This window comes from Musa acuminata, chromosome BXJ2-3 (assembly GCF_036884655.1).
Source record: "Musa acuminata AAA Group cultivar baxijiao chromosome BXJ2-3, Cavendish_Baxijiao_AAA, whole genome shotgun sequence".
In the NCBI taxonomy this organism is placed as follows: domain Eukaryota; kingdom Viridiplantae; phylum Streptophyta; class Magnoliopsida; order Zingiberales; family Musaceae; genus Musa; species Musa acuminata.
The window spans coordinates 36684891-36708050 of NC_088340.1; the positions used below are offsets into that span (position 1 = coordinate 36684891).

At 40.8% G+C, this 23160-nt stretch overlaps 3 protein-coding genes, 14 non-coding genes and 2 pseudogenes across 18 annotated transcripts; 1 reads left to right on the forward strand and 18 right to left on the reverse strand.

Moving 5' to 3' along the window:
• The first annotated feature begins 313 nt into the window (after positions 1-313).
• On the forward strand, positions 314-1704 carry LOC135607974 (uncharacterized). Its single transcript, XM_065100313.1, has 5 exons — positions 314-650; positions 728-793; positions 877-947; positions 1032-1225; positions 1398-1704. The coding sequence occupies exons 1-5, from the start codon at positions 451-453 to the stop codon at positions 1509-1511; spliced, it is 645 nt and encodes a 214-aa protein (XP_064956385.1). The 5' UTR covers positions 314-450; the 3' UTR covers positions 1512-1704.
• Positions 1705-3244: 1540 nt separating this feature from the next.
• LOC135608623 (U2 spliceosomal RNA) lies at positions 3245-3441 on the reverse strand. The gene has a single exon (XR_010485597.1). It is a non-coding gene; the product is annotated as a U2 spliceosomal RNA (small nuclear RNA).
• A 1798-nt stretch (positions 3442-5239) lies between these two features.
• Positions 5240-5436, reverse strand: LOC135608629 (U2 spliceosomal RNA). The gene has a single exon (XR_010485603.1). It is a non-coding gene; the product is annotated as a U2 spliceosomal RNA (small nuclear RNA).
• Positions 5437-6345: 909 nt separating this feature from the next.
• Positions 6346-7599, reverse strand: LOC103979210 (early nodulin-20-like). Of its 2 annotated transcripts, none has more exons than XM_009395275.3 (2): positions 6847-7599; positions 6346-6708 (listed from the first exon to the last, which is right to left on the reverse strand). In XM_009395275.3, exons 1-2 carry the CDS (start codon positions 7420-7422, stop codon positions 6646-6648), a joined length of 639 nt encoding a protein of 212 aa, XP_009393550.2. In that variant the 5' UTR covers positions 7423-7599; the 3' UTR covers positions 6346-6645. The 2 variants fall into 2 exon arrangements, with proteins under 2 accessions (XP_009393550.2, XP_018678971.2); XM_018823426.2 differs by having other exon boundaries at positions 6346-6749.
• Positions 7600-7648: 49 nt separating this feature from the next.
• Positions 7649-7815, reverse strand: LOC135608648 (U2 spliceosomal RNA; annotated as a pseudogene).
• A 187-nt stretch (positions 7816-8002) lies between these two features.
• Positions 8003-8195, reverse strand: LOC135608644 (U2 spliceosomal RNA). The gene has a single exon (XR_010485618.1). It is a non-coding gene; the product is annotated as a U2 spliceosomal RNA (small nuclear RNA).
• A 590-nt stretch (positions 8196-8785) lies between these two features.
• LOC135608642 (U2 spliceosomal RNA) lies at positions 8786-8976 on the reverse strand. Its single transcript, XR_010485616.1, has one exon. It is a non-coding gene; the product is annotated as a U2 spliceosomal RNA (small nuclear RNA).
• Positions 8977-9512: 536 nt separating this feature from the next.
• On the reverse strand, positions 9513-9710 carry LOC135608632 (U2 spliceosomal RNA). The gene has a single exon (XR_010485606.1). It is a non-coding gene; the product is annotated as a U2 spliceosomal RNA (small nuclear RNA).
• Positions 9711-10290: 580 nt separating this feature from the next.
• On the reverse strand, positions 10291-10487 carry LOC135608628 (U2 spliceosomal RNA). Its single transcript, XR_010485602.1, has one exon. It is a non-coding gene; the product is annotated as a U2 spliceosomal RNA (small nuclear RNA).
• Positions 10488-11100: 613 nt separating this feature from the next.
• On the reverse strand, positions 11101-11298 carry LOC135608633 (U2 spliceosomal RNA). The gene has a single exon (XR_010485607.1). It is a non-coding gene; the product is annotated as a U2 spliceosomal RNA (small nuclear RNA).
• Positions 11299-11878: 580 nt separating this feature from the next.
• LOC135608625 (U2 spliceosomal RNA) lies at positions 11879-12075 on the reverse strand. Its single transcript, XR_010485599.1, has one exon. It is a non-coding gene; the product is annotated as a U2 spliceosomal RNA (small nuclear RNA).
• A 526-nt stretch (positions 12076-12601) lies between these two features.
• Positions 12602-12799, reverse strand: LOC135608634 (U2 spliceosomal RNA). Its single transcript, XR_010485608.1, has one exon. It is a non-coding gene; the product is annotated as a U2 spliceosomal RNA (small nuclear RNA).
• A 580-nt stretch (positions 12800-13379) lies between these two features.
• LOC135608636 (U2 spliceosomal RNA) lies at positions 13380-13577 on the reverse strand. Its single transcript, XR_010485610.1, has one exon. It is a non-coding gene; the product is annotated as a U2 spliceosomal RNA (small nuclear RNA).
• A 502-nt stretch (positions 13578-14079) lies between these two features.
• LOC135608649 (U2 spliceosomal RNA) lies at positions 14080-14236 on the reverse strand (annotated as a pseudogene).
• Positions 14237-14816: 580 nt separating this feature from the next.
• LOC135608630 (U2 spliceosomal RNA) lies at positions 14817-15013 on the reverse strand. The gene has a single exon (XR_010485604.1). It is a non-coding gene; the product is annotated as a U2 spliceosomal RNA (small nuclear RNA).
• Positions 15014-15586: 573 nt separating this feature from the next.
• On the reverse strand, positions 15587-15784 carry LOC135608627 (U2 spliceosomal RNA). Its single transcript, XR_010485601.1, has one exon. It is a non-coding gene; the product is annotated as a U2 spliceosomal RNA (small nuclear RNA).
• A 580-nt stretch (positions 15785-16364) lies between these two features.
• Positions 16365-16562, reverse strand: LOC135608641 (U2 spliceosomal RNA). The gene has a single exon (XR_010485615.1). It is a non-coding gene; the product is annotated as a U2 spliceosomal RNA (small nuclear RNA).
• A 581-nt stretch (positions 16563-17143) lies between these two features.
• LOC135608637 (U2 spliceosomal RNA) lies at positions 17144-17341 on the reverse strand. Its single transcript, XR_010485611.1, has one exon. It is a non-coding gene; the product is annotated as a U2 spliceosomal RNA (small nuclear RNA).
• A 559-nt stretch (positions 17342-17900) lies between these two features.
• On the reverse strand, positions 17901-20964 carry LOC135607975 (ras-related protein Rab11D-like). Its single transcript, XM_065100314.1, has 2 exons — positions 20570-20964; positions 17901-18529 (listed from the first exon to the last, which is right to left on the reverse strand). Exons 1-2 carry the CDS (start codon positions 20785-20787, stop codon positions 18088-18090), a joined length of 660 nt encoding a protein of 219 aa, XP_064956386.1. The 5' UTR covers positions 20788-20964; the 3' UTR covers positions 17901-18087.
• Positions 20965-23160: the final 2196 nt, after the last annotated feature.

Below are 23160 nucleotides of genomic sequence, written 5' to 3' on the forward strand. Positions count from 1 at the left end.
GGAATATTTAGAACACAGACATCATATTCTTACTTTAAAATTTCAAAAGTAGAAATTCTTAATTTTCTAAGGATAGAGTGACTTTCTCATTAATTAAATTATTTTATTACTTTGGAGATAAAACACTAAATGCAATTGAAGTGACTTCCCCACGTGATATGCATGTGAAGAGAAAACAAAGCAGTAGCAATCAATAGCTCCGTAAAAAGACACCTTCTGCTCCTGTTTGGTCAACTGTGCTATATGTCACCTTTTTCATTCCTGTTCATAAACTTCTACCCTCATTATATATATGAGTATATATATTATGAGTGTATACATGTGTATATGTGTGTGATCGAGTTCCTTAGCGTGTAGGAGGGCACCACCACCACCACCATCAATCATTGACCTCTTCTTGCAAGGAAAGAAGGAAGGAAGGAAGGAAGGTGATCAGATCAGTGTGCAGGAATGGCTCGGTCGCTTCTCTCTCCCATGCCCTCAAGCCCCCAGTTCTCCATCTACCGCCGCCTCGCTCTTCTTCCTTGCCGCTTCGTCGGGATCTCCACGTCCGTCCGCGCACACCGACGGCTTCTTTTTCTTCGGGCGGCCGCTCAATCCCCAGGCCCCGCTGGCGACGACGCTTCGTCTCCAAGCCAAGAAGATGCACAGTACTCTCTGTCTCTCTCTCTCTCTCTTTCTTTCTTACGAATCTTTGCTAAATGGGTGCATGATTTCACTGACGTAGGAAGAAGAATTCTAAGACTGCAGCTCCAGATCTACCAAGTCTTCCCTACCCCAACATACCCATCTGGTGCTGCTACCGTACACCATTAGTTGCAGTGACACCTAATAATCTTTCCTCCTCTCCACCTTCTGAGACTGTGATGTCTGCAGGGCGAGATGGGTTTTGGGGGCCGCAGTCATCCTGGCCGTGCCGTTCTACAGAAGGTTCTTAAAGATCGAAGGTAGAGATGATGCGCAACTGATCAGCGCCGTAAACTTGTCGAGCTTATAGTGCTTAAGCTGTGGGTCTCGGAACCTGATGTTAGGTGAGGTGAAGAAGACGGCTAAGGCGGCAGTGGGGGTCGTGGAGAAGGTGGCCGAGGCGACGGAGAAGATAGCGATGGATGTAGCGGAGGCGCTGCCGGAGAACACGAAGCTGAAGCAGGTAGCTTTGGAGGTGGAGGAGATAGCCGAAGTGGTAGACAAGGAGGCAAAACTAGCAGAAACCATCCTTGAGGAGGTACTGCCTGCCTCGTTTCTCATCTCACCGCCATACAAGTATGGGATTTGGTAGCTCGATCAAAGGGAGATACACATGCTGGGGATTAAGTGTTTGCGTCGACTTTTCTTCCGTCCCTGTGAGAGTTGACTTGAAACGGCAGGTGTTGGTGCTTATCTCTCATGTCGTGCAGGTCGACGACGTGGTGGAGAAGGTGGACACTCTGGTTGAGCCCATCGTTGACGAATTGGAAGGCGGAGAAGGAGACGTGACAAGACAAGGCAAAGATTCCAAGGAGACCATCTGAGCCATGTTCGTCTGTCTCTGGTGTCAAATCATAGGCATGGATATTTGTGTGCATTTGTCTCTGAACGATATTTTTCCCTTTTGTTGTTATGATTGACATATGTTTTGCTGAGATTTGGAGATTAGATCACCAAATATGCATATGATTGCATGTAATAAGAAAGAAGATTGATAGAAATTTATGATTCACGTCATTTAAATGTCAATTCAGTGGGAAGGCCACTTGGGATTGCACGCCCACCCGCCACCAGCCGCGGATTCCCTCCGCCACCCACCGCCCACCACCCCGTCGCAGTGAGACATCGCTTTCCACAGACCATCAACCGCGAACACCCACCAGCAACAAAACATTCACGAGAATTGCAGAAGATAGAAAATAATAACATCGATTATGATCGCGATTAACGCATTAACCTGAGATCACAGATCACAGTTTTGGTTTTATGGTTTCATTTCAACTAAACTATGATGAAGCAATTATGGAACTTTTATTCCTTTCTTTGTTCTTCAAAAGTTGGAAGATAATTTATGCTTTCGCTTAATTATTCCAAACATTTATATTCTCTTACCCAACTCAGACTTCATTTTTGGATTCAGTCAGCCTCAAGTAAACTGAACCCATTATTATTATTATTATTATTATTATTATTATTATTATTATTATTATTATTATTATTTATTATTATTATTATTATATATATATATATAAAATAATAATAATAATAATATATTATTATTATATATTTCTTTACATATATATGTCTTCATGGGTTTTAAAAATTCTTTATTGACTTACTATATTTTTCTTTACATATCCCTCATTTCTATATTTTTCAAAGAGAGTCATTTCCTTCAATAAAAATAGCAAAATACCCTTAAAAAGGTTTTTTTTGCCAAAATCACTTAAAAAATTATCCTCTTTTTCTTGAAATATTACAAAATATCCTTAATTTTCCTCCAAAATAACTTAAGGTCTCCCCTTAGTTATAGGACAAAGCTGCGGTCCTCCAACACATGAGGAGGCTCCCGGGCATCGGTGGAGGACCAGTTCAACTTAATCTCTCCTCCGGTGCACACTTTAAATGCAAGCCAAAACGCTCTCCCACATCCATCCATCAGCTCGACAAAGGGGAGCAGCAGCATCAACAGAGAAGATCCAGATGGCAAACACCAAGGCCGTCGCCGTCGCTCTCCTCTGCGTGATGGTGCTCTCTGTCGCTGCCGTCGACGCCGTCTCCTACACGACGGTGGACAACTCGTGCTTCTGCTTCTGCATGATCGAGCGGTGCATGGTCACCCCCGGCGCCACCAAAGAGGCCTGCGCCCCCCCCTGCGACGAAGGCTGCGTCAAGGCCGGCCTCCATGGCCGGATCGACGAACATGACTTCTGTGGGTACCGATGAGTTCACCGTGCCGGGTTGGAGGTTCAACCAAGCCGTTCCTTCTCTGATACCTTCATCATGTTACTGTGTTTGCCTCAACCTTGGCATTGCCACTTGTTGCCTCTGATTCTAGTGGATGTTCTTGTTGCTTATTAATATCATATTTCTTTTCTAAATTATGTTCGATTAAAAATTTATCAATAATTGAGTTTATACAATTATGCATCATATGTAATCTGTTTATATAACGCTACGATAAACCCATCCCGAACCAATACAACTATGGAAGGAGTAATCTAATAAATTACTTTTAACTCGTGATTGAATCAGGAATATTTGTGTCGTGACTTGGCAGGGGTGCGCCAGGCCCGTGCAGTAGTGCAACGCATGGGCGACGCTCGAGGGCCCCGGCAGCAAGCTACCGTGGTGGGCCCTCTCCCACAAGAAATTAATTTAATATCATGGTGGGTCGATGACCCACGTATCAGATATTAAACTGATAAGAACAGATACTACACTTGATCTTAGCCAAAAGGCCGAGAAAGGTATGCTTTTGTAAGGAGCCATCGACCTCCTTTTATAGTCTCCTGTCTTGCTCTTCGTTCTGTTCCCAGCGATGTGGGATAATGAAGACTGTGCTATCAGCATAATGAAACTCCAGGGACACCAGCAACTAGAGATGCTGAAGACTGCCTATACTTGGTGTCGGAGTTGGAGAGCATTGGATTATATTGTTGCTTAGCATTCTTTGGTGAGAGGTCCTTGATCTCTTGTTTGTGGTCTTATCATCTACTTCTGTCCATATCCTGTGAGCTTTGGATTGTTTTGTTGCATAGCATTTGTTGTGATACAACTTTGACCTTTTGCTTGTGACCTTGTCTTCTACCATTCCTGTCCAAATCGTGTCAACTCATTTTTTGGTTGTTTGATAAAACTACCCTTTTGAAGTTGAAGATTAATCAACTTCAAAAGATTGGTTGTTCTTCTTAATGTCCAATTAATCATTATTATGGAAGTTCATAATTTGTGGCAGCCAAATGACTCTTAGCAATTTTTTATTTGAAAGATTAGATGCTGAAATCTCCCTTTTTGTCTTTTGTGTTGAAGATTCATTTTCTTGACCTTAGACTTCATTAGTATAAAATGATTTTCCTGTTTTGTTCTTGATTACCGGTTTGCATTCAATAACCAATTAAATATTATCTTCTTTGATCTTGTAAGCTAATGTCATTCCTGTCTTATGTTTTTCCATGAGCAACAATATGCATTCTCTGAAATAATTGTGGAAATATGGTAAGTTAAAGTCATTTTCAAAAATATTAGCAAATCTTGGCCATTTTAACTTTAAATCTACTTATCTATTGGGTGAGATGGTATAAAGCCCAACTTAGGCATGAAAAAAGTGATATGACAAATGGCTTGAACAAAAATTGTGTAAAATGCCCAAAGAAGTTTAAATGGGCACATCGAAACAATTCTTTGATGCTGTATTATTATATTGAGACTATCTTAATTAATGCTCTTATTTTTCATGTACCAGCAGAAAGTACTCGATTAGTTTAAAGGTGTAATTGTGTGATCATGAGAGGTGAGCAATTTTAAAAAAAATATTTTCTTTTTCAATTAAGATGGGATGACCTCTTGAATAAAATAATGATCGATAATATTAAGGTATATTGTATCCTACATAGATTGATAAATTTTTCAAAATATTGTTATGCCATATCGATTGGGAAGTAACCTATTTTTGAACATTCATATTGGAGAACATGGGTGAAGTGAGACTTTTAACAGCCTTTATAGCTCACAATGCCTTCGCCTAAAAACTGCTGGCATTAACATTCCTCTATTGGTTGAGGTTTGGGATCATCAAGAAGTTGCATGCATCTAGTTATAGTTACTTTTATTGTGGAAAAGAGGCTTTCACGATGAGTAATTTTTGAAGGATGAATTTTGTAATTACACCCTTTTAAGGTTGTTCAAGTTGGATAAAGTATGATAACAAAGTATTTTGTATTTTTGTGATCCTGACAAGTGTGATTTAGTCTGATGTCTGTTATTTTGTAAGTTTCTTGTTCCCCTCTTCTTTAGAAGCAAGAAGTCTCATCTCTGCTTTGACATAGTGGTTGTTTATTGGCGTGTGTATTGTTGGTATGCCTTAGGTTCTCTTAACTATATGCATGCTCCTAGTAACTTTATTGTAGCAGCTTGATTAAGCATGACCTGATGCCTTATTAATCGTGATTGAATCAGGAATATTTGTGATAAACCCATCCCGAACCAATACAAACCTTATAAATTACTTTTAACTCGTGATTGAATCAGGAATATTTGTGTCGTGACTTGGCAGGGGTGCGCCAGGCCCGTGCAGTAGTGCAACGCATGGGCGACGCTCGAGGGCCCCGGCAGCAAGCTACCGTGGTGAGCCCTCCCCCACAAGAAATTAATTTAATATCATGGTAGGTCGATGACCCACGTATCAGATATTAAACTGATAAGAACAGATACTACACTTGATCTTAGCCAAAAGGCCGAGAAAGGTATGCTTTTGTAAGGAGCCATCGACCTCCTTTTATAGTCTCCTGTCTTGCTCTTCGTTCTGTTCCCAGCGATGTGGGACAACTCAAGCCTCACCACGACAAACAAAGCCAAAACCATCTTCTTGGTTTAGAAGAACGATGGGTTCCATACTGAAGATGATGATGGAATCCACGCCTTCATGGAAGTTGACTCCAAAACTCTCTTCCTAAATCTGGACACCAGATAATTAGAGTGTGTCGCCATGAAGCTGTCATCACTGAGACTCCCTTTGAGGTCAGAATGATGTGTATGAATGAAAAACAAAAGACACAAGCTTCAAGCTGTTAGGCGATGGTTCTCAATAGATTTCTGATCATCGAGTGAATAAGGCTGATCTATTATACCACTTAGACAAGCAATGAAGAGTGTCCCATCGAAAGAGCTTGTATGCTCTGAGGTCCTATAGATGAAGATTTAGCATCCAAGTGCGTGGAAACAGAATCAATCATGTTTGGTGTATATAGGTGAAACCAACATGAATCAACTGGAAAATTCAATAGCAACTTCAAGAACTAAGAGGAGCAAAGATCTACAGATTGGTTTCCCCATGAGATCCAGCGATTCACCTCTTCAGCCACCCTGCATCAAGCAAACTCTCTCCACCTCCCTCTCCTCTTCTCTTTCCTATATTATCGTATCGGTTATAGCTATATAGCTCTCGGTTTGCCGACGGAGAACGCCTTTCTCCATGTTAACATAGGAAAACGAGGATGATGATGTTGCATCAAAATATCTTCTTTTTTTTTTACATATTGAAATAACATAGATGTTAAGTAGAAAATTTGAAGATGACATATGATATATTTGATATATTAAAAAAAAGGAAAAATAGAAGTTCTAAAAATTTACCACCCAAAAATGAAACCTCTGTAATTGAGAAAAGCAAGCATATTTTGGTTGCTTATCGATGAGCGTTCCATTCGGATCAAGAGAACTAACTGACAGAATTGTACTCACTGATCCACCGCTGCATATCCATGTAAACAAAAGACTTTTGAGAGGAGTTGTTGAGAGTCGTTGTACAAGCAGTTATGGAGAAGAATGAAGGAAGAAGACCAAATGACGAAACGTTCCACGCAGAGATGCCAGAGCAAGAACCGGTTTGCTTGCGGAAGAGTGGTGGTAGTGCCACCTCTCGCTTCCTCTCTCTATTTCAGACTCGGCGAATCACCACTAAACGAAGGATGCCACAGCTGCGGTGGATGCTCGCTCGTCCTTCGTCTTCCCCGCCTCGATCTGGGAAGCCAAGAATTAGGCTCTTGTTCTTCTCCGGAAGCCTAATTGTTGGAATAATTTTCTCAAAGAAAAGGGAGATCGCGAAGCGATGATAATTTCGACGAGAGAAAAAAACGAATTAAGAAGGATTAGGAGGACCTTTTTGTTCTTCTCGACGGGAGAAGTTGTCGCTTCATCAGGACCGGAAGATGAGGGGGAGGCGGTCGACTCTGACGGCTCCGGCAGAGTGGCGAACAAGAACGTCGGCGGAGAAGAGGATGGCGAGATCATGACGATCGGTTCAAGATGGGAAGCGAGTCGAGGGGAGAAACAGCGTACGAAGGGGGAGCCAGGAGTGCCGGGCGAGTTGCTGGAGGATGGGGAATGGGTCAGGGAGGAGGTGGTGGATGATGACGAGGAAGGGGAGGGGAGCGGGGAGGACAAGGAGAGGCGGTAGGCGGAAGGGAATGGAGAGGAGGAGCGGGGCGATAGGTCGAAGCGAGAGAGGGAGGCGACGATGGCGTGAGGGGGAGGGGGAGAAGGCGGGGAGCGGGGAAGATCATAGACGAGGAGTTTCTTGCGGGAGCGGGTGGTGGGTCGAAGGCAGCGACGCTTGCGGATGCCGAAGCAGAGGCAGGGTCCGACGAAGGCGACGGCGGAACCCTCAATGCGTAGCTCCGGTGAGTAGAGTTGCGCCATCGTGGCTGCTTCCGGTGACATCTCGATGATTTCCATCGCTCAGTGTTTCTCGTTCTCTGTTCTTGAATGGATGATTTAACATGGAGGGCAAAGGCTTATAAAAGGAACATGGTATTCCTTGCCCATATATATACCCATCGACTTTAATCGTAGACAAAATAATACAGGCTTAGATTAACCAACCATCCCTTGGTAGAGAATCAGACGGGGCAGATTAACTTTTTAAAATTGCGGAGTAAGGCAACATTTAAATCAAGCTTTGATAGGGTGCGCCAGGCCCGTGCGGTAGTGAACCCATGCGCGACGCGCGAGAGCCTCCCACAATAAATTAATTTAATATCATAGTGGATCGATGACCCACGTATCAGATATTAAACTGATAAGAACAGATACTACACTTGATCTTAGCCAAAAGGCCAAGAAAAGTATGATTTGAAATGAAGACATCGACATATTTTATAGTCTCCTCTCTTGCATGTCGCTCCGCTCCTAATAATGTGGGACTAAAGATGCGCCTACATAACCACAATTTTAAGTCAACTTCACATCAGCACTCGAATATCATAAGAATGTTCTTAGCTTCCTCGATCGTGAAGTTGACATAAAATTGTAGATAAATAGGTTTATTGATTGTGGTAGTGCAATGCATGGGCGACGCGCGAGAGCCCCGGCAGCAAGCTACCGTGGTGGGCCCTCTCCCACAATAAATTAATTTAATATCATAGTGGATCGATGACCCACGAATCAGATATTAAACTGATAAGAACAAATACTACACTTGATCTTAGCCAAAAGGCCGAGAAAGGTATGATTTGAAATGGAGACATCGACCTCTTTTATAGTCTCCTCTCTTGCATGTCGCTCCGCTCCTAGCAATGTGGGACTAAAGATGCGCCTGCATTTAGGCTCGTGATGACAGCACAATATCAAGAAAACTCAAGAAAACACCACTAAAATCAGTTCAAAATTCCACTCGAAATATTATAATTATATATGAGCTAAACAGTCTAAAAAGTATGACTTCTTTGTGTGGTAAAGCCATCATAACCAGTCGAATGCCATCAGAATAAGCCAACAAAACCTACCAAGTCAGCACTCGAATATCATAAGAATGTTCTTAGCTTCCCCGATCGTGAAGTTCACTTAAAATTGTAGATAAATAGGTTTATTGATTGTATAAAACTACATTATTGTTGTGGACAGTGAGCTGAAAATAACAAAAGGTTGGTTCTAAAAACGAGAAATGCATTTGCGTTTGTAAGTATCAATGGGGATTAAGAGAGTTTACTCGAAATCTAAGAAGGCTTAGACTAACCAACCAGCCCTTGGTAGAGAATCAGACGGCCGCAGATTAATTCTTTAAAATTGCAAAGTAGGGCAACATTTACATCAAGCTTTGATAGGGTGCGTCGGGCCCGTGCGGTAGTGCAGGGCGACGCGCGAGAGCCACGGCAGCAAGCTACCGCGGTGGGTCCTCTCCCACAATAAATTAATTTAATATCATAGTGGATCAATGACCCATGTATCAGATATTAAACTGATAAGAACAGATACTACACTTGATCTTAGCCAAAAGGCCGAGAAAGGTATGATTTGAAATGAAGACATCGACCTTTTTTATAGTCTCCTCTCTTGCATGTCGCTCCGCTCCTAGCAATGTGGGACTAAAGATGTGCCTGCGGCTCGTGATGACAGCACAACATCAAGAAAACACGACTTCTTTGTGTGGTAAAGCCATCATAACCAGTAAGCCAACCAGTCGAATGCCATCAGAATAAGCCAACAAACCTATCTACAATTTTAAGTCAACTTCACATCAGCACTCGAATATCATAAGAATGTTCTTAGCTTCCCCGATCATGAAGTTGACTTAAAATTGTAGATAAATAGGTTTATTGATTGTATAAAACTACATTATTGTTGTGGACAGTGAGCTGAAAATAACAAAAGATTGGTTCTAAAAACGAGATATGCATTTGCGTTTATAAGTATCAACGGGGATTAAGTGAGTTTACTCGAAAACTAAGAAGGCTCGACTAACCAACCAGCCCTTGGTAGAGAATCAAACGGCCACAGATTAGTTCTTTAAAATTGCGAAGTAGGGGCAACATTTAAATCAAGCTTTGATAGGGTGCGCTGGGTTGCATGCGGTAGTGCAACGCATGGGCGACGCGCGAGAGCCCCGGCAGCAAGCTACCGTGGTGGGCCCTCTCCCACAATAAATTAATTTAATATCATAATGGATCGATGACCCACGTATCAGATATTAAACTGATAAGAACAGATACTACACTTGATCTTAGCCAAAAGGCCGAGAAAGGTATGATTTGAAATGGAGACATCGACCTCTTTTATAGTCTCCTCTCTTGCATGTTGCTCCGCTCCTAGCAATGTGGGACTAAAGATGCGCCTGCATTTAGGCTCGTGATGACAGCACAATATCAAGAAAACACCACTAAAATCAGTTCAAAATTCCACTCGAAATATTATAATTATATATGAGCTAAACAGTCTAAAAAGTATGACTTCTTTGTGTGGTAAAGCCATCATAACCAGTCGAATGCCATCAGAATAAGCCAACAAAACCTACCAAGTCAGCACTCGAATATCATAAGAATGTTCTTAGCTTCCCCGATCGTGAAGTTCACTTAAAATTGTAGATAAATAGGTTTATTGATTGTATAAAACTACATTATTGTTGTGGACAGTGAGCTGAAAATAACAAAAGGTTGGTTCTAAAAACGAGAAATGCATTTGCGTTTGTAAGTATCAATGGGGATTAAGAGAGTTTACTCGAAATCTAAGAAGGCTTAGACTAACCAACCAGCCCTTGGTAGAGAATCAGACGGCCGCAGATTAATTCTTTAAAATTGCAAAGTAGGACAACATTTACATCAAGCTTTGATAGGGTGCGTCGGGCCCGTGCGGTAGTGCAACGCATGGGCGACGCGCGAGAGCCACGACAGCAAGCTACCGCGGTAGGCCCTCTCTCATAATAAATTAATTTAATATCATAGTGGATCAATGACCCACGTATCAGATATTAAACTGATAAGAACAGATACTACACTTGATCTTAGCCAAAAGGCCGAGAAAGGTATGATTTGAAATGAAGACATCGACCTTTTTTATAGTCTCCTCTCTTGCATGTCGCTCCGCTCCTAGCAATGTGGGACTAAAGATGCGCCTGCGGCTCGTGATGACAGCACAACATCAAGAAAACACGACTTCTTTGTGTGGTAAAGCCATCATAACCAGTCGAATGCCATCAGAATAAGCCAACCAGTCGAATGGCATCAGAATAAGCCAACCAGTCGAATGCCATCAGAATAAGCCAACAAACCTATCTACAATTTTAAGTCAACTTCACACAAACCTATCTACAATTTTAAGTCAACTTCACATCAGCACTCGAATATCATAAGAATGTTCTTAGCTTCCCCGATCGTGAAGTTGACTTAAAATTGTAGATAAATAGGTTTATTGATTGTATAAAACTACATTATTGTTGTGGACAGTGAGCTGAAAATAACAAAAGATTGGTTCTAAAAATGAGATATGCATTTGCGTTTATAAGTATCAACGGGGATTAAGTGAGTTTACTCGAAAACAAAGAAGGCTTGACTAACCAACCACCCCTTGGTAGAGAATCAGACGGCCACAGATTAGTTCTTTAAAATTGCGAAGTAGGGGCAACATTTAAATCAAGCTTTGATAGGGTGCGCTGGGTTGCATGCGGTAGTGCAACGCATGGGCGACGCGCGAGAGCCCCGGCAGCAAGCTACCGTGGTGGGCCCTCTCCCACAATAAATTAATTTAATATCATAATGGATCGATGACCCACGTATCAGATATTAAACTGATAAGAACAGATACTACACTTGATCTTAGCCAAAAGGCCGAGAAAGGTATGATTTGAAATGGAGACATCGACCTCTTTTATAGTCTCCTCTCTTGCATGTTGCTCCGCTCCTAGCAATGTGGGACTAAAGATGCGCCTGCATTTAGGCTCGTGATGACAGCACAATATCAAGAAAACACCACTAAAATCAGTTCAAAATTCCACTCGAAATATTATAATTATATATGAGCTAAACAGTCTAAAAAGTATGACTTCTTTGTGTGGTAAAGCCATCATAACCAGTCGAATGCCATCAGAATAAGCCAACAAAACCTACCAAGTCAGCACTCGAATATCATAAGAATGTTCTTAGCTTCCCCGATCGTGAAGTTCACTTAAAATTGTAGATAAATAGGTTTATTGATTGTATAAAACTACATTATTGTTGTGGACAGTGAGCTGAAAATAACAAAAGGTTGGTTCTAAAAATGAGAAATGCATTTGCGTTTGTAAGTATCAATGGGGATTAAGAGAGTTTACTCGAAATCTAAGAAGGCTTAGACTAACCAACCAGCCCTTGGTAGAGAATCAGACGGCCGCAGATTAATTCTTTAAAATTGCAAAGTAGGACAACATTTACATCAAGCTTTGATAGGGTGCGTCGGGCCCGTGCGGTAGTGCAACGCATGGGCGACGCGCGAGAGCCACGGCAGCAAGCTACCGCGGTAGGCCCTCTCCCACAATAAATTAATTTAATATCATAGTGGATCAATGACCCACGTATCAGATATTAAACTGATAAGAACAGATACTACACTTGATCTTAGCCAAAAGGCCGAGAAAGGTATGATTTGAAATGAAGACATCGACCTTTTTTATAGTCTCCTCTCTTGCATGTCGCTCCGCTCCTAGCAATGTGGGACTAAAGATGCGCCTGCGGCTCCAGTCGAATGCCATCAGAATAAGCCAACCAATCGAATGCCATCAGAATAAGCCAACAAACCTATCTACAATTTTAAGTCAACTTCACACAAACCTATCTACAATTTTAAGTCAACTTCACATCAGCACTCGAATATCATAAGAATGTTCTTAGCTTCCCCGATCGTGAAGTTGACTTAAAATTGTAGATAAATAGGTTTATTGATTGTATAAAACTACATTATTGTTGTGGACAGTGAGCTGAAAATAACAAAAGATTGGTTCTAAAAATGAGATATGCATTTGCGTTTATAAGTATCAACGGGGATTAAGTGAGTTTACTCGAAAACTAAGAAGGCTTGACTAACCAACCAGCCCTTGGTAGAGAATCGGACGGCCACAGATTAGTTCTTTAAAATTGCGAAGTAGGGGCAACATTTAAATCAAGCTTTGATAGGGTGCGCTGGGTTGCATGCGGTAGTGCAACGCATGGGCGACGCGCGAGAGCCCCGGCAGCAAGCTACCGTGGTGGGCCCTCTCCCACAATAAATTAATTTAATATCATAATGGATCGATGACCCACGTATCAGATATTAAACTGATAAGAACAGATACTACACTTGATCTTAGCCAAAAGGCCGAGAAAGGTATGATTTGAAATGGAGACATCGACCTCTTTTATAGTCTCCTCTCTTGCATGTTGCTCCGCTACTAGCAATGTGGGACTAAAGATGCGCCTGCATTTAGGCTCGTGATGACAGCACAATATCAAGAAAACACCACTAAAATCAGTTCAAAATTCCACTCGAAATATTATAATTATATATGAGCTAAACAGTCTAAAAAGTATGACTTCTTTGTGTGGTAAAGCCATCATAACCAGTCGAATGCCATCAGAATAAGCCAACAAAACCTACCAAGTCAGCACTCGAATATCATAAGAATGTTCTTAGCTTCCCCGATCGTGAAGTTCACTTAAAATTGTAGATAAATAGGTTTATTGATTGTATAAAACTACATTATTGTTGTGGACAGTGAGCTGAAAATAACAAAAGATTGGTTCTAAAAACGAGATATGCATTTGCGTTTATAAGTATCAACGGGGATTAAGTGAGTTTACTCGAAAACTAAGAAGGCTCGACTAACCAACCAGCCCTTGGTAGAGAATCAGACGGCCACAGATTAGTTCTTTAAAATTGCGAAGTAGGGGCAACATTTAAATCAAGCTTTGATAGGGTGCGCTGGGTTGCATGCGGTAGTGCAACGCATGGGCGACGCGCGAGAGCCCCGGCAGCAAGCTACCGTGGTGGGCCCTCTCCCACAATAAATTAATTTAATATCATAATGGATCGATGACCCACGTATCAGATATTAAACTGATAAGAACAGATACTACACTTGATCTTAGCCAAAAGGCCGAGAAAGGTATGATTTGAAATGGAGACATCGACTTCTTTTATAGTCTCCTCTCTTGCAGGTTGCTCCGCTCCTAGCAATGTGGGACTAAAGATGCGCCTGCATTTAGGCTCGTGATGACATCACAATATCAAGAAAACACGTGTGGTAAAGCCATCATAACCAGTCGAATTGCCATCAGAATAAGCCAACAAAACCTACCAAGTCAGCACTCGAATATCATAAGAATGTTCTTAGCTTCCCCGATCGTGAAGTTCACTTAAAATTGTAGATAAATAGGTTTATTGATTGTATAAAACTACATTATTGTTGTGGACAGTGAGCTGAAAATAACAAAAGATTGGTTCTAAAAACGAGATATGCATTTGCGTTTATAAGTATCAACGGGGATTAAGTGAGTTTACTCGAAAACTAAGAAGGCTCGACTAACCAACCAGCCCTTGGTAGAGAATCAGACGGCCACAGATTAGTTCTTTAAAATTGCGAAGTAGGGGCAACATTTAAATCAAGCTTTGATAGGGTGCGCTGGGTTGCATGCGGTAGTGCAACGCATGGGCGACGCGCGAGAGCCCCGGCAGCAAGCTACCGTGGATCGATGACCCACGTATCAGATATTAAACTGATAAGAACAGATACTACACTTGATCTTAGCCAAAAGGCCGAGAAAGGTATGATTTGAAATGGAGACATCGACTTCTTTTATAGTCTCCTCTCTTGCAGGTTGCTCCGCTCCTAGCAATGTGGGACTAAAGATGCGCCTGCATTTAGGCTCGTGATGACATCACAATATCAAGAAAACACCACTAAAATCAGTTCAAAATTCCACTCGAAATATTATAATTATATATGAGCTAAACAGTCTAAAAAATATGACTTCTTTGTGTGGTAAAGCCATCATAACCAGTCGAATGCCATCAGAATAAGCCAACAAAACCTACCAAGTCAGCACTCGAATATCATAAGAATGTTCTTAGCTTCCCCGATCGTGAAGTTCACTTAAAATTATAGATAAATAAGTTTATTGATTGTATAAAACTACATTATTGTTGTGGACAGTGAGCTGAAAATAACAAAAGGTTGGTTCTAAAAACGAGAAATGCATTTGCGTTTGTAAGTATCAATGGGGATTAAGAGAGTTTACTCGAAATCTAAGAAGGCTTAGACTAACCAACCAGCCCTTGGTAGAGAATCAGACGGCCGCAGATTAATTCTTTAAAATTGCAAAGTAGGACAACATTTACATCAAGCTTTGATAGGGTGCGTCGGGCCCGTGCGGTAGTGCAACGCATGGGCGACGCGCGAGAGCCACGGCAGCAAGCTACCGCGGTGGGCCCTCTCCCACAATAAATTAATTTAATATCATATTGGATCAATGACCCATGTATCAGATATTAAACTGATAAGAACAGATACTACACTTGATCTTAGCCAAAAGGCCGAGAAAGGTATGATTTGAAATAAAGACATCGACCTTTTTTATAGTCTCCTCTCTTGCATGTCGCTCCGCTCCTAGCAATGTGGGACTAAAGATGCGCCTGCGGCTCGTGATGACAGCACAACATCAAGAAAACACGACTTCTTTGTGTGGTAAAGACATCATAACCAGTCGAATGCCATCAGAATAAGCCAACCAGTCGAATGCCATCAGAATAAGCCAACAAACCTATCTACAATTTTAAGTCAACTTCACATCAGCACTCGAATATCATAAGAAGCACTCGAATATCTTAAGAATGTTCTTAGCTTCCCCGATCGTGAAGTTGACTTAAAATTGTAGATAAATAGGTTTATTGATTGTATAAAACTACATTATTGTTGTGGACAGTGAGCTGAAAATAACAAAAGATTGGTTCTAAAAACGAGATATGCATTTGCGTTTATAAGTATCAACGGGGATTAAGAGAGTTTACTCGAAAACTAAGAAGGCTTAGACTAACCAACCAGCCCTTGGTAGAGAATCAGACGGCCACAGATTAGTTCTTTAAAATTGCGAAGTAGGGGCAACATTTAAATCAAACTTTGATAGGGTGCGCCGGGTTGCATGCGGTAGTGCAACGCATGGGCGACGCGCGAGAGCCCCGGCAGCAAGCTACCGTGGTGGGCCCTCTCCCATAATAAATTAATTTAATATCATAGTGGATCGATAATCCACGTATCAGATATTAAACTGATAAGAACAGATACTACACTTGATCTTAGCCAAAAGGCCGAGAAAGGTATCATTTGAAATGGAGACATCGAACTCTTTTATAGTCTCCTCTCTTGCATGTCGCTCCGCTCCTAGCAATGTGGGACTAAAGATGCGCCTGCATTTGGGCTCGTGATGACAGCACAATATCAAGAAAACACCACTAAAATCAGTTCAAAATTTCACTCGAAATATTAGAATTATATATGAGCTAAACAGTCTAAAAAGTATGACTTCTTTGTGTGGTAAAGCCATCATAACCAGTCGAATGTCATCAGAATAAGCCAACAAAACCTACCAAGTCAGCACTCGAATATCATAAGAATGTTCTTAGCTTCCCCGATCGTGAAGTTCACTTAAAATTGTAGATAAATAGGTTTATTGATTGTATAAAACTACATTATTGTTGTGGACAGTGAGCTGAAAATAACAAAAGATTGGTTCTAAAAACGAGATATGCATTTGCGTTTATAAGTATCAACGGGGATTAAGTGAGTTTACTCGAAAACTAAGAAGGCTCGACTAACCAACCAGCCCTTGGTAGAGAATCAGACGGCCACAGATTAGTTCTTTAAAATTGCGAAGTAGGGGCAACATTTAAATCAAGCTTTGATAGGGTGCGCTGGGTTGCATGCGGTAGTGCAACGCATGGGCGACGCGCGAGAGCCCCGGCAGCAAGCTACCGTGATGGGCCCTCTCCCACAATAAATTAATTTAATATCATAATGGATCGATGACCCACGTATCAGATATTAAACTGATAAGAACAGATACTACACTTGAACTTAGCCAAAAGGCCGAGAAAGGTATGATTTGAAATGGAGACATCGACTTCTTTTATAGTCTCCTCTCTTGCAGGTTGCTCCGCTCCTAGCAATGTGGGACTAAAGATGCGCCTGCATTTAGGCTCGTGATGACATCACAATATCAAGAAAACACCACTAAAATCAGTTCAAAATTCCACTCGAAATATTATAATTATATATGAGCTAAACAGTCTAAAAAGTATGACTTCTTTGTGTGGTAAAGCCATCATAACCAGTCGAATTGCCATCAGAATAAGCCAACAAAACCTACCAAGTCAGCACTCGAATATCATAAGAATGTTCTTAGCTTCCCCGATCGTGAAGTTCACTTAAAATTGTAGATAAATAGGTTTATTGATTGTATAAAACTACATTATTGTTGTGGACAGTGAGCTGAAAATAACAAAAGATTGGTTCTAAAAACGAGATATGCATTTGCGTTTATAAGTATCAACGGGGATTAAGTGAGTTTACTCGAAAACTAAGAAGGCTCGACTAACCAACCAGCCCTTGGTAGAGAATCAGACGGCCACAGATTAGTTCTTTAAAATTGCGAAGTAGGGGCAACATTTAAATCAAGCTTTGATAGGGTGCGCTGGGTTGCATGCGGTAGTGCAACGCATGGGCGACGCGCGAGAGCCCCGGCAGCAAGCTACCGTGGTGGGCCCTCTCCCACAATAAATTAATTTAATATCATAATGGATCGATGACCCACGTATCAGATATTAAACTGATAAGAACAGATACTACACTTGATCTTAGCCAAAAGGCCGAGAAAGGTATGATTTGAAATGGAGACATCGACTTCTTTTATAGTCTCCTCTCTTGCAGGTTGCTCCGCTCCTAGCAATGTGGGACTAAAGATGCGCCTGCATTTAGGCTCGTGATGACATCACAATATCAAGAAAACACCACTAAAATCAGTTCAAAATTCCACTCGAAATATTATAATTATATATGAGCTAAACAGTCTAAAAAATATGACTTCTTTGTGTGGTAAAGCCATCATAACCAGTCGAATGCCATCAGAATAAGCCAACAAAACCTACCAAGTCAGCACTCGAATATCATAAGAATGTTCTTAGCTTCCCCGATCGTGAAGTTAACTTAAAATTGTAGATAAATAGGTTTATTGATTGTATAAAACTACATTATTGTTGTGGACAGTGAGCTGAAAATAACAAAAGATTGGTTCTAAAAACACGAGAAATGCATTTGCGTTTGTAAGTATCAAACAGGGACTGAGAGAGTTTACTCGTAAAGAACCTTTAGTGCACAAATTAACTTGATTAAACACAGTGCCAGGGAAAGCTATTTAGTTGTTGTAGCCTGTGGTATGGTATAGACAGAAAGTATCATCGGATCTTTCACTTGATCCACCAAGCCCAAACCACATAAAAGATTGAATCAGTTCTTCCGAGTTCAGAAGCTTATCCCCTCCATCAAGATTTCAACAATAAAGACATATGACAATTACTGTGACAACTCGGATGCTTCCAGCAACGACTACTGAAGAGGCAAAGCATCATCTAGGAAGCCTTACAGCACATCTTACTCTTTGGAATCTCTTGCGCTGGGCCAGGGATGATGATCTTCTTTGCAGGCAGCGTCGGTGCACTGTTGTTGCTCTGAGGGTCAGAGGTCAGGCTCTTCCTGTTGACGATGTTGAAAATCTCAGTCAGCACAGTCTGGAAGGCATTCTCCACATTGGTAGCATCTAGCGCTGATGTTTCCAGAAAGAAGAGGTTTTCTTTCTGAGCAAATTCCCGGGCATCTTCCATCGGTACAGCTCTCTGGTCCTCGAGATCAGTCTTGTTGCCAACTAACATGATCACAATGTTTTTGTCAGCATGGCTCCGCAGCTCCTCAAGCCACCGTGGAATGTGGTCAAAGCATTGACGTCTGGTGATATCGTAAACAATCAAGGCCCCAACTGCTCCTCTGTAGTATGCACTTGTGACAGCTCTATACCTGTACTAGGTAAAAATCATCAGCAACGATTCATCGCATCCGAAACAAGACGGCAAACACAAGTAGCACCAAATCATCAGGTAATAAGTGACACTATCGCAAGAATCATATAAGAAGTGAGTTCAGCAAGGTAACAAATAACTAACATAATAGCACAGACATAACGATAGCAGCTCACAAGTAAAATACGAATCAGTTAGCTAATCACTGTCTAAAAACATGGGTATCAATATGATCATCATACAGAATTCAACAAGCATTTGGAGCCTTCATTACGCTGCAAAGAAACATGTAGCTCAGATGCAGAATAAAGTAAATTTCATGCATCAAAACCTTTCTGTGAGGCGCACTTAACTGCCAACCTTTCATGCCTCGGAAAGAGGAGACGGAGAGAACACATAATTTTAATATATTCTCTAGAGTTTTACCAATCTATTCCAATAGAGATACTTTAAGCATCACTGCTGTGCCACATCCATCTTTTTCAATATAATATTAATGCCAACATATGTTTCCTATTAATGAAATTTATATGGTTCAACTCCATGAAAAGGCACAGTAACTATTAAATATATACAAAATTAGATCAAAAGAAATTCAAGTTGTACTGAAGCATGTATCTTGAATATAAATTTGTGCATCTAGCAACCAAACAGATTTCTGCAGCTGGTAGTATCATCTTATGTTTACATAGTTTTGATAAACAATGTGTATAGCTGCCTGACATATAAAGGTCGAATAACAGGTTAAGAAAATGTTGTTAGTATATCAGTAATTTTAGAAAAGGATGTAGACAAATTTTCATGTCAAATCCCATTTTGAAAGATAGTGATCGACGGTGATGTACAAAATTTCTCTTTCAATTTACTAGTTTCACACATGCCAGCTAACATAGTTCAGTGCCAAATTATGGTCCTACAGAACATTTATGGTTGCATAATTGTCCGACCATATGCCACCATATGGTTTATAACTGGTTAAGGATGAGTTTAATAGTACCTTAATATGATGGCTCGTTGATCTTCATTCATTTAGTCTGAAAAGATTATTACTATTGAAATCGGATTCACATAGCAATTTGCCACAAAGTCAAACATTAATAAGGTTAATATTTAACATCTAGTTTTGCAGACACAGCTAATTATAAGAAGGTCCTTTTTGGATGTCTAACACCAAGCACCAACACCTCATAGATGAGACAGCCAGTTGCAGTTCCATTTGAATAGTCTCAAAGTGATGAAATCTATAAATGGGAATGTCATCTGCTCTCAAAATTTCAGGAAATACACCTACAAGGTGATTTTTATGTCCAGAAAAATCATATCACTAGCTATGCCCTCAAGTTTTTCCTGGTGCCTCCCAAACTCCCTATCTAAGTCACTACTACCAAGAGGAAACACTTATGTCCAGTAAAAATTATCTCGCTAGAAGGAATACCACCACCCAGAGTTATAAACAGAACCTAAATATCTATGCTTTGCTACTTTGAACTGTGAGCAGAGTGATCGACTTCATATTACATGTCAATTAGAAAACATCAAACAAGATTGATAAGGATAAGTAAAGTAGTGAAATAATCTTCAATCATCTGCTCTGTTCAAAGCACGGGCAAAGCAAAGAGATCTAAAGCTCTAACCATCAGCTCTGTTTAGAGCATGATCAGTCCCTCAACCACCACCACAAATGCAATGAGCACAACCAATTAAAACACAAGCATTCATCTCCACCGACATTTCATCAGCTAAACTCACAGATAGATCAGATCAATAGAGTTAAACCAAGTCGAAGAAAAAGAAAGCATCCGCGCCTAAACCTGCCTTTCATATACTAAATAAGACGCTTAAGAATCAAGCATTAACACCAAAAAGCTAAATCACTACAACCCAACAAGAAATCGAATCACTCAAAGCAAAGTCACATAGATCAAAGCACTAAAGTCTGGAACCGATCAGATTCGTACAAGAACTCGTAGATCTAAAGAGCACAAGTAGAGGTTCGGAGCGAAAGAGGGTAAGTGCTTGGGGGGAGCAAAGGTGGCACCTCTCTTGGCCGGCGGTGTCCCAGATCTGGGCCTTGACGCTCTTGTGCTGGATGACGAGGGTTCGCGTCTGGAACTCCACTCCGATGGTGGCCTTGGAGTCGAGGCTAAACTCGTTCCGCGCGAACCGCGCCAGGATCTGCGATTTCCCCACCGCCGAGTCCCCGATCAGCACCACCTTGAACACATAGTCGATCTTGTCACTGCCTCCGCCCGCCATTCCCGCCAATGCTCCACCACCACCGACGCCGCGCTCGACCTGCTCTCTTCCGTTCCGGTAGAAGAGTAGAGCACCCGGTCAGCTCACACGGTTGCGTCCGACGCCAGGCAGGACAAGGGTCAAAAGTCAGTATACTTTTTGTCGAGTCCGCTCACCATCTGTGAGCGAGCAGCTAAGCACCTCCCCGATCGAGAGCAACACTTTACCTACCATTTATGTTGTTACCGGAACAACTACCTACCGAATTATTCGGCTTTTGCAAGCGGGGCCGACCATCAGTCTCGATACTTGGTACAACATTGTGTAAGATTGATGGGTAGGTTAAGCAATTTGGACATGCTATCACAATCCTGTCCGCCCGCCGTTCTCGAGACACGGAAATAAGTGGTCGGAGATGGAGTTCATCAGCCACTGTGCGGGCGACCGCATATTATTTTCATGTACGCAATACGCCTGAATTAAAACAACAATATTTTTTAAAGATAATTAACCCTGAATTGCAAAAGAAAAAAACATTAAGATTTTTTTTTCTCTTCGTGTAAATAAAACATGATGTGTTAACACCAAATATATGAGCTATAAGAAATTATAATATTCATGTCAATTAAACAAATAACAATATATTTACGGAAAAAACCATAGTTATGTAGGAAAATAATTTCAGTGATCAGAATTGATGTGATTAAAAATAGCCCTATGTATCAACTAAAATATAACGTGGAATTATAAATTTGGTTTTAAATTTTGAATCAGCCATTCAATCATCCATAATTTTTTTTGGTATCATAAAATATTTTTATTTTCTCACGAAATTTTTAAATGACACTCGATCCACTATAGCATTCGATCTCATCACAATATTTGCAGTAGGAGATGAGAGGGTCGGATAGTGGTTATCGGGTGTGTACCTAATAAAAACTTCTCTAATGTTTAACTTAGTAAGAAGATTTTATTATGATGATAGCGTTATATATTTGGACGTTTCAATATGGTCTCGTAAGCATACATAGAGCATGTTTATAAAAAGAAAATTAATTCATAGAGCAATTTACGAAATCGTCTGAGGGGGCACATATGGAGCCATTTAGCATTACAATTATAAGTGATATGATATATTATGGTATCACCCATGTGGTAACAGTTAGCGGTCATATCAATACAAATGAAGAGGATCTAACGTGACATCTTGGGCTTAGACCGGATGATTACCTACTCTCGTGCTGTCCGACAATGTATAAGAAGACGTCGCATAACAAGAGCCACTCTAGAAAGTTTAGAACGATGCTATGCGACACAAATCCATGCAGCTCGGTCGACGCTCGCACATGAATTATAAGTCGGCTGCCCCAATGAGTCGATCGTGTACGATCAATCTTCGTTTATAAGTATAAAAGTCGACCCCCTAATCGATGTTAGGGGGACCTTGAACACTTTAACTTTACTTAATCTCACTCAACACTGACTTAACTTTTGGAGGAACAAAATCAGAAAACCTCCTCCTCTCTGGCCTTTGTGCAGGGATTTGGAGGAGAAGAAAAAGTAACTTGTCGAGGGAGAGACCATACTCGGGATAGTGTTTCGACCCAACCCAACGTGACGTCATTGTTTCTCAGCCAGAGCCTTCATATGGCGACCATTTGCACTTAAGATCGGATCAAACCATACTGACATCTTGATCACGACATAAAGGATCCCCACAATATGTTAGTTGATTGAGCCTGGACTCATTTGTCGTGAAGACAATGTATCGATGGCATCCCATTCATGTTATTGATGCTGCCCAATGTATCATATATAAGAATCTAATTATATTATAACTAGTTAAGAATTTATTTATATTAAACCCAGTTAATCCTATGACACGTGTCACATGCAACCACCAAACATTTTATTACAAAACATAAAACGGAGAAGAGAAGGAAAAAAAAACTTGGTGAATTTAACTCATTAATATTTTCATCAACTATTGTTGCTCTTCATATATATATTCCAAAAAATAGAGAAAGCATTCTTACTGTCATGTTAGGAGGACCTGCAAAGAGAAAATGCTATTATCACGTTTTATTTTAGTTATCTGTCTGTATTTTGTGTGTGTAGACTAAAGACAAAACTCGAGTATTAATAACTTTAAAAGAAAATTAATTGAGAAAAAAAATTGCCTGTTCTCTCTCATCCGTGTAAGTATTTTTGTTTGTTTAAGATACGTAAATTTTCGCTACCCAAAAATGTGATTTATTAACCTAATAAGTTTTATCGCTAACTTCGCATTATGTTGCCATAAAGAGAGATAAAAAAGATATATATTCCCATCAAGTAACGGCCGACACAGAAGAGTTCGTAACAGCGGTAGATGCGTCCGAGAATTGTAGCGGC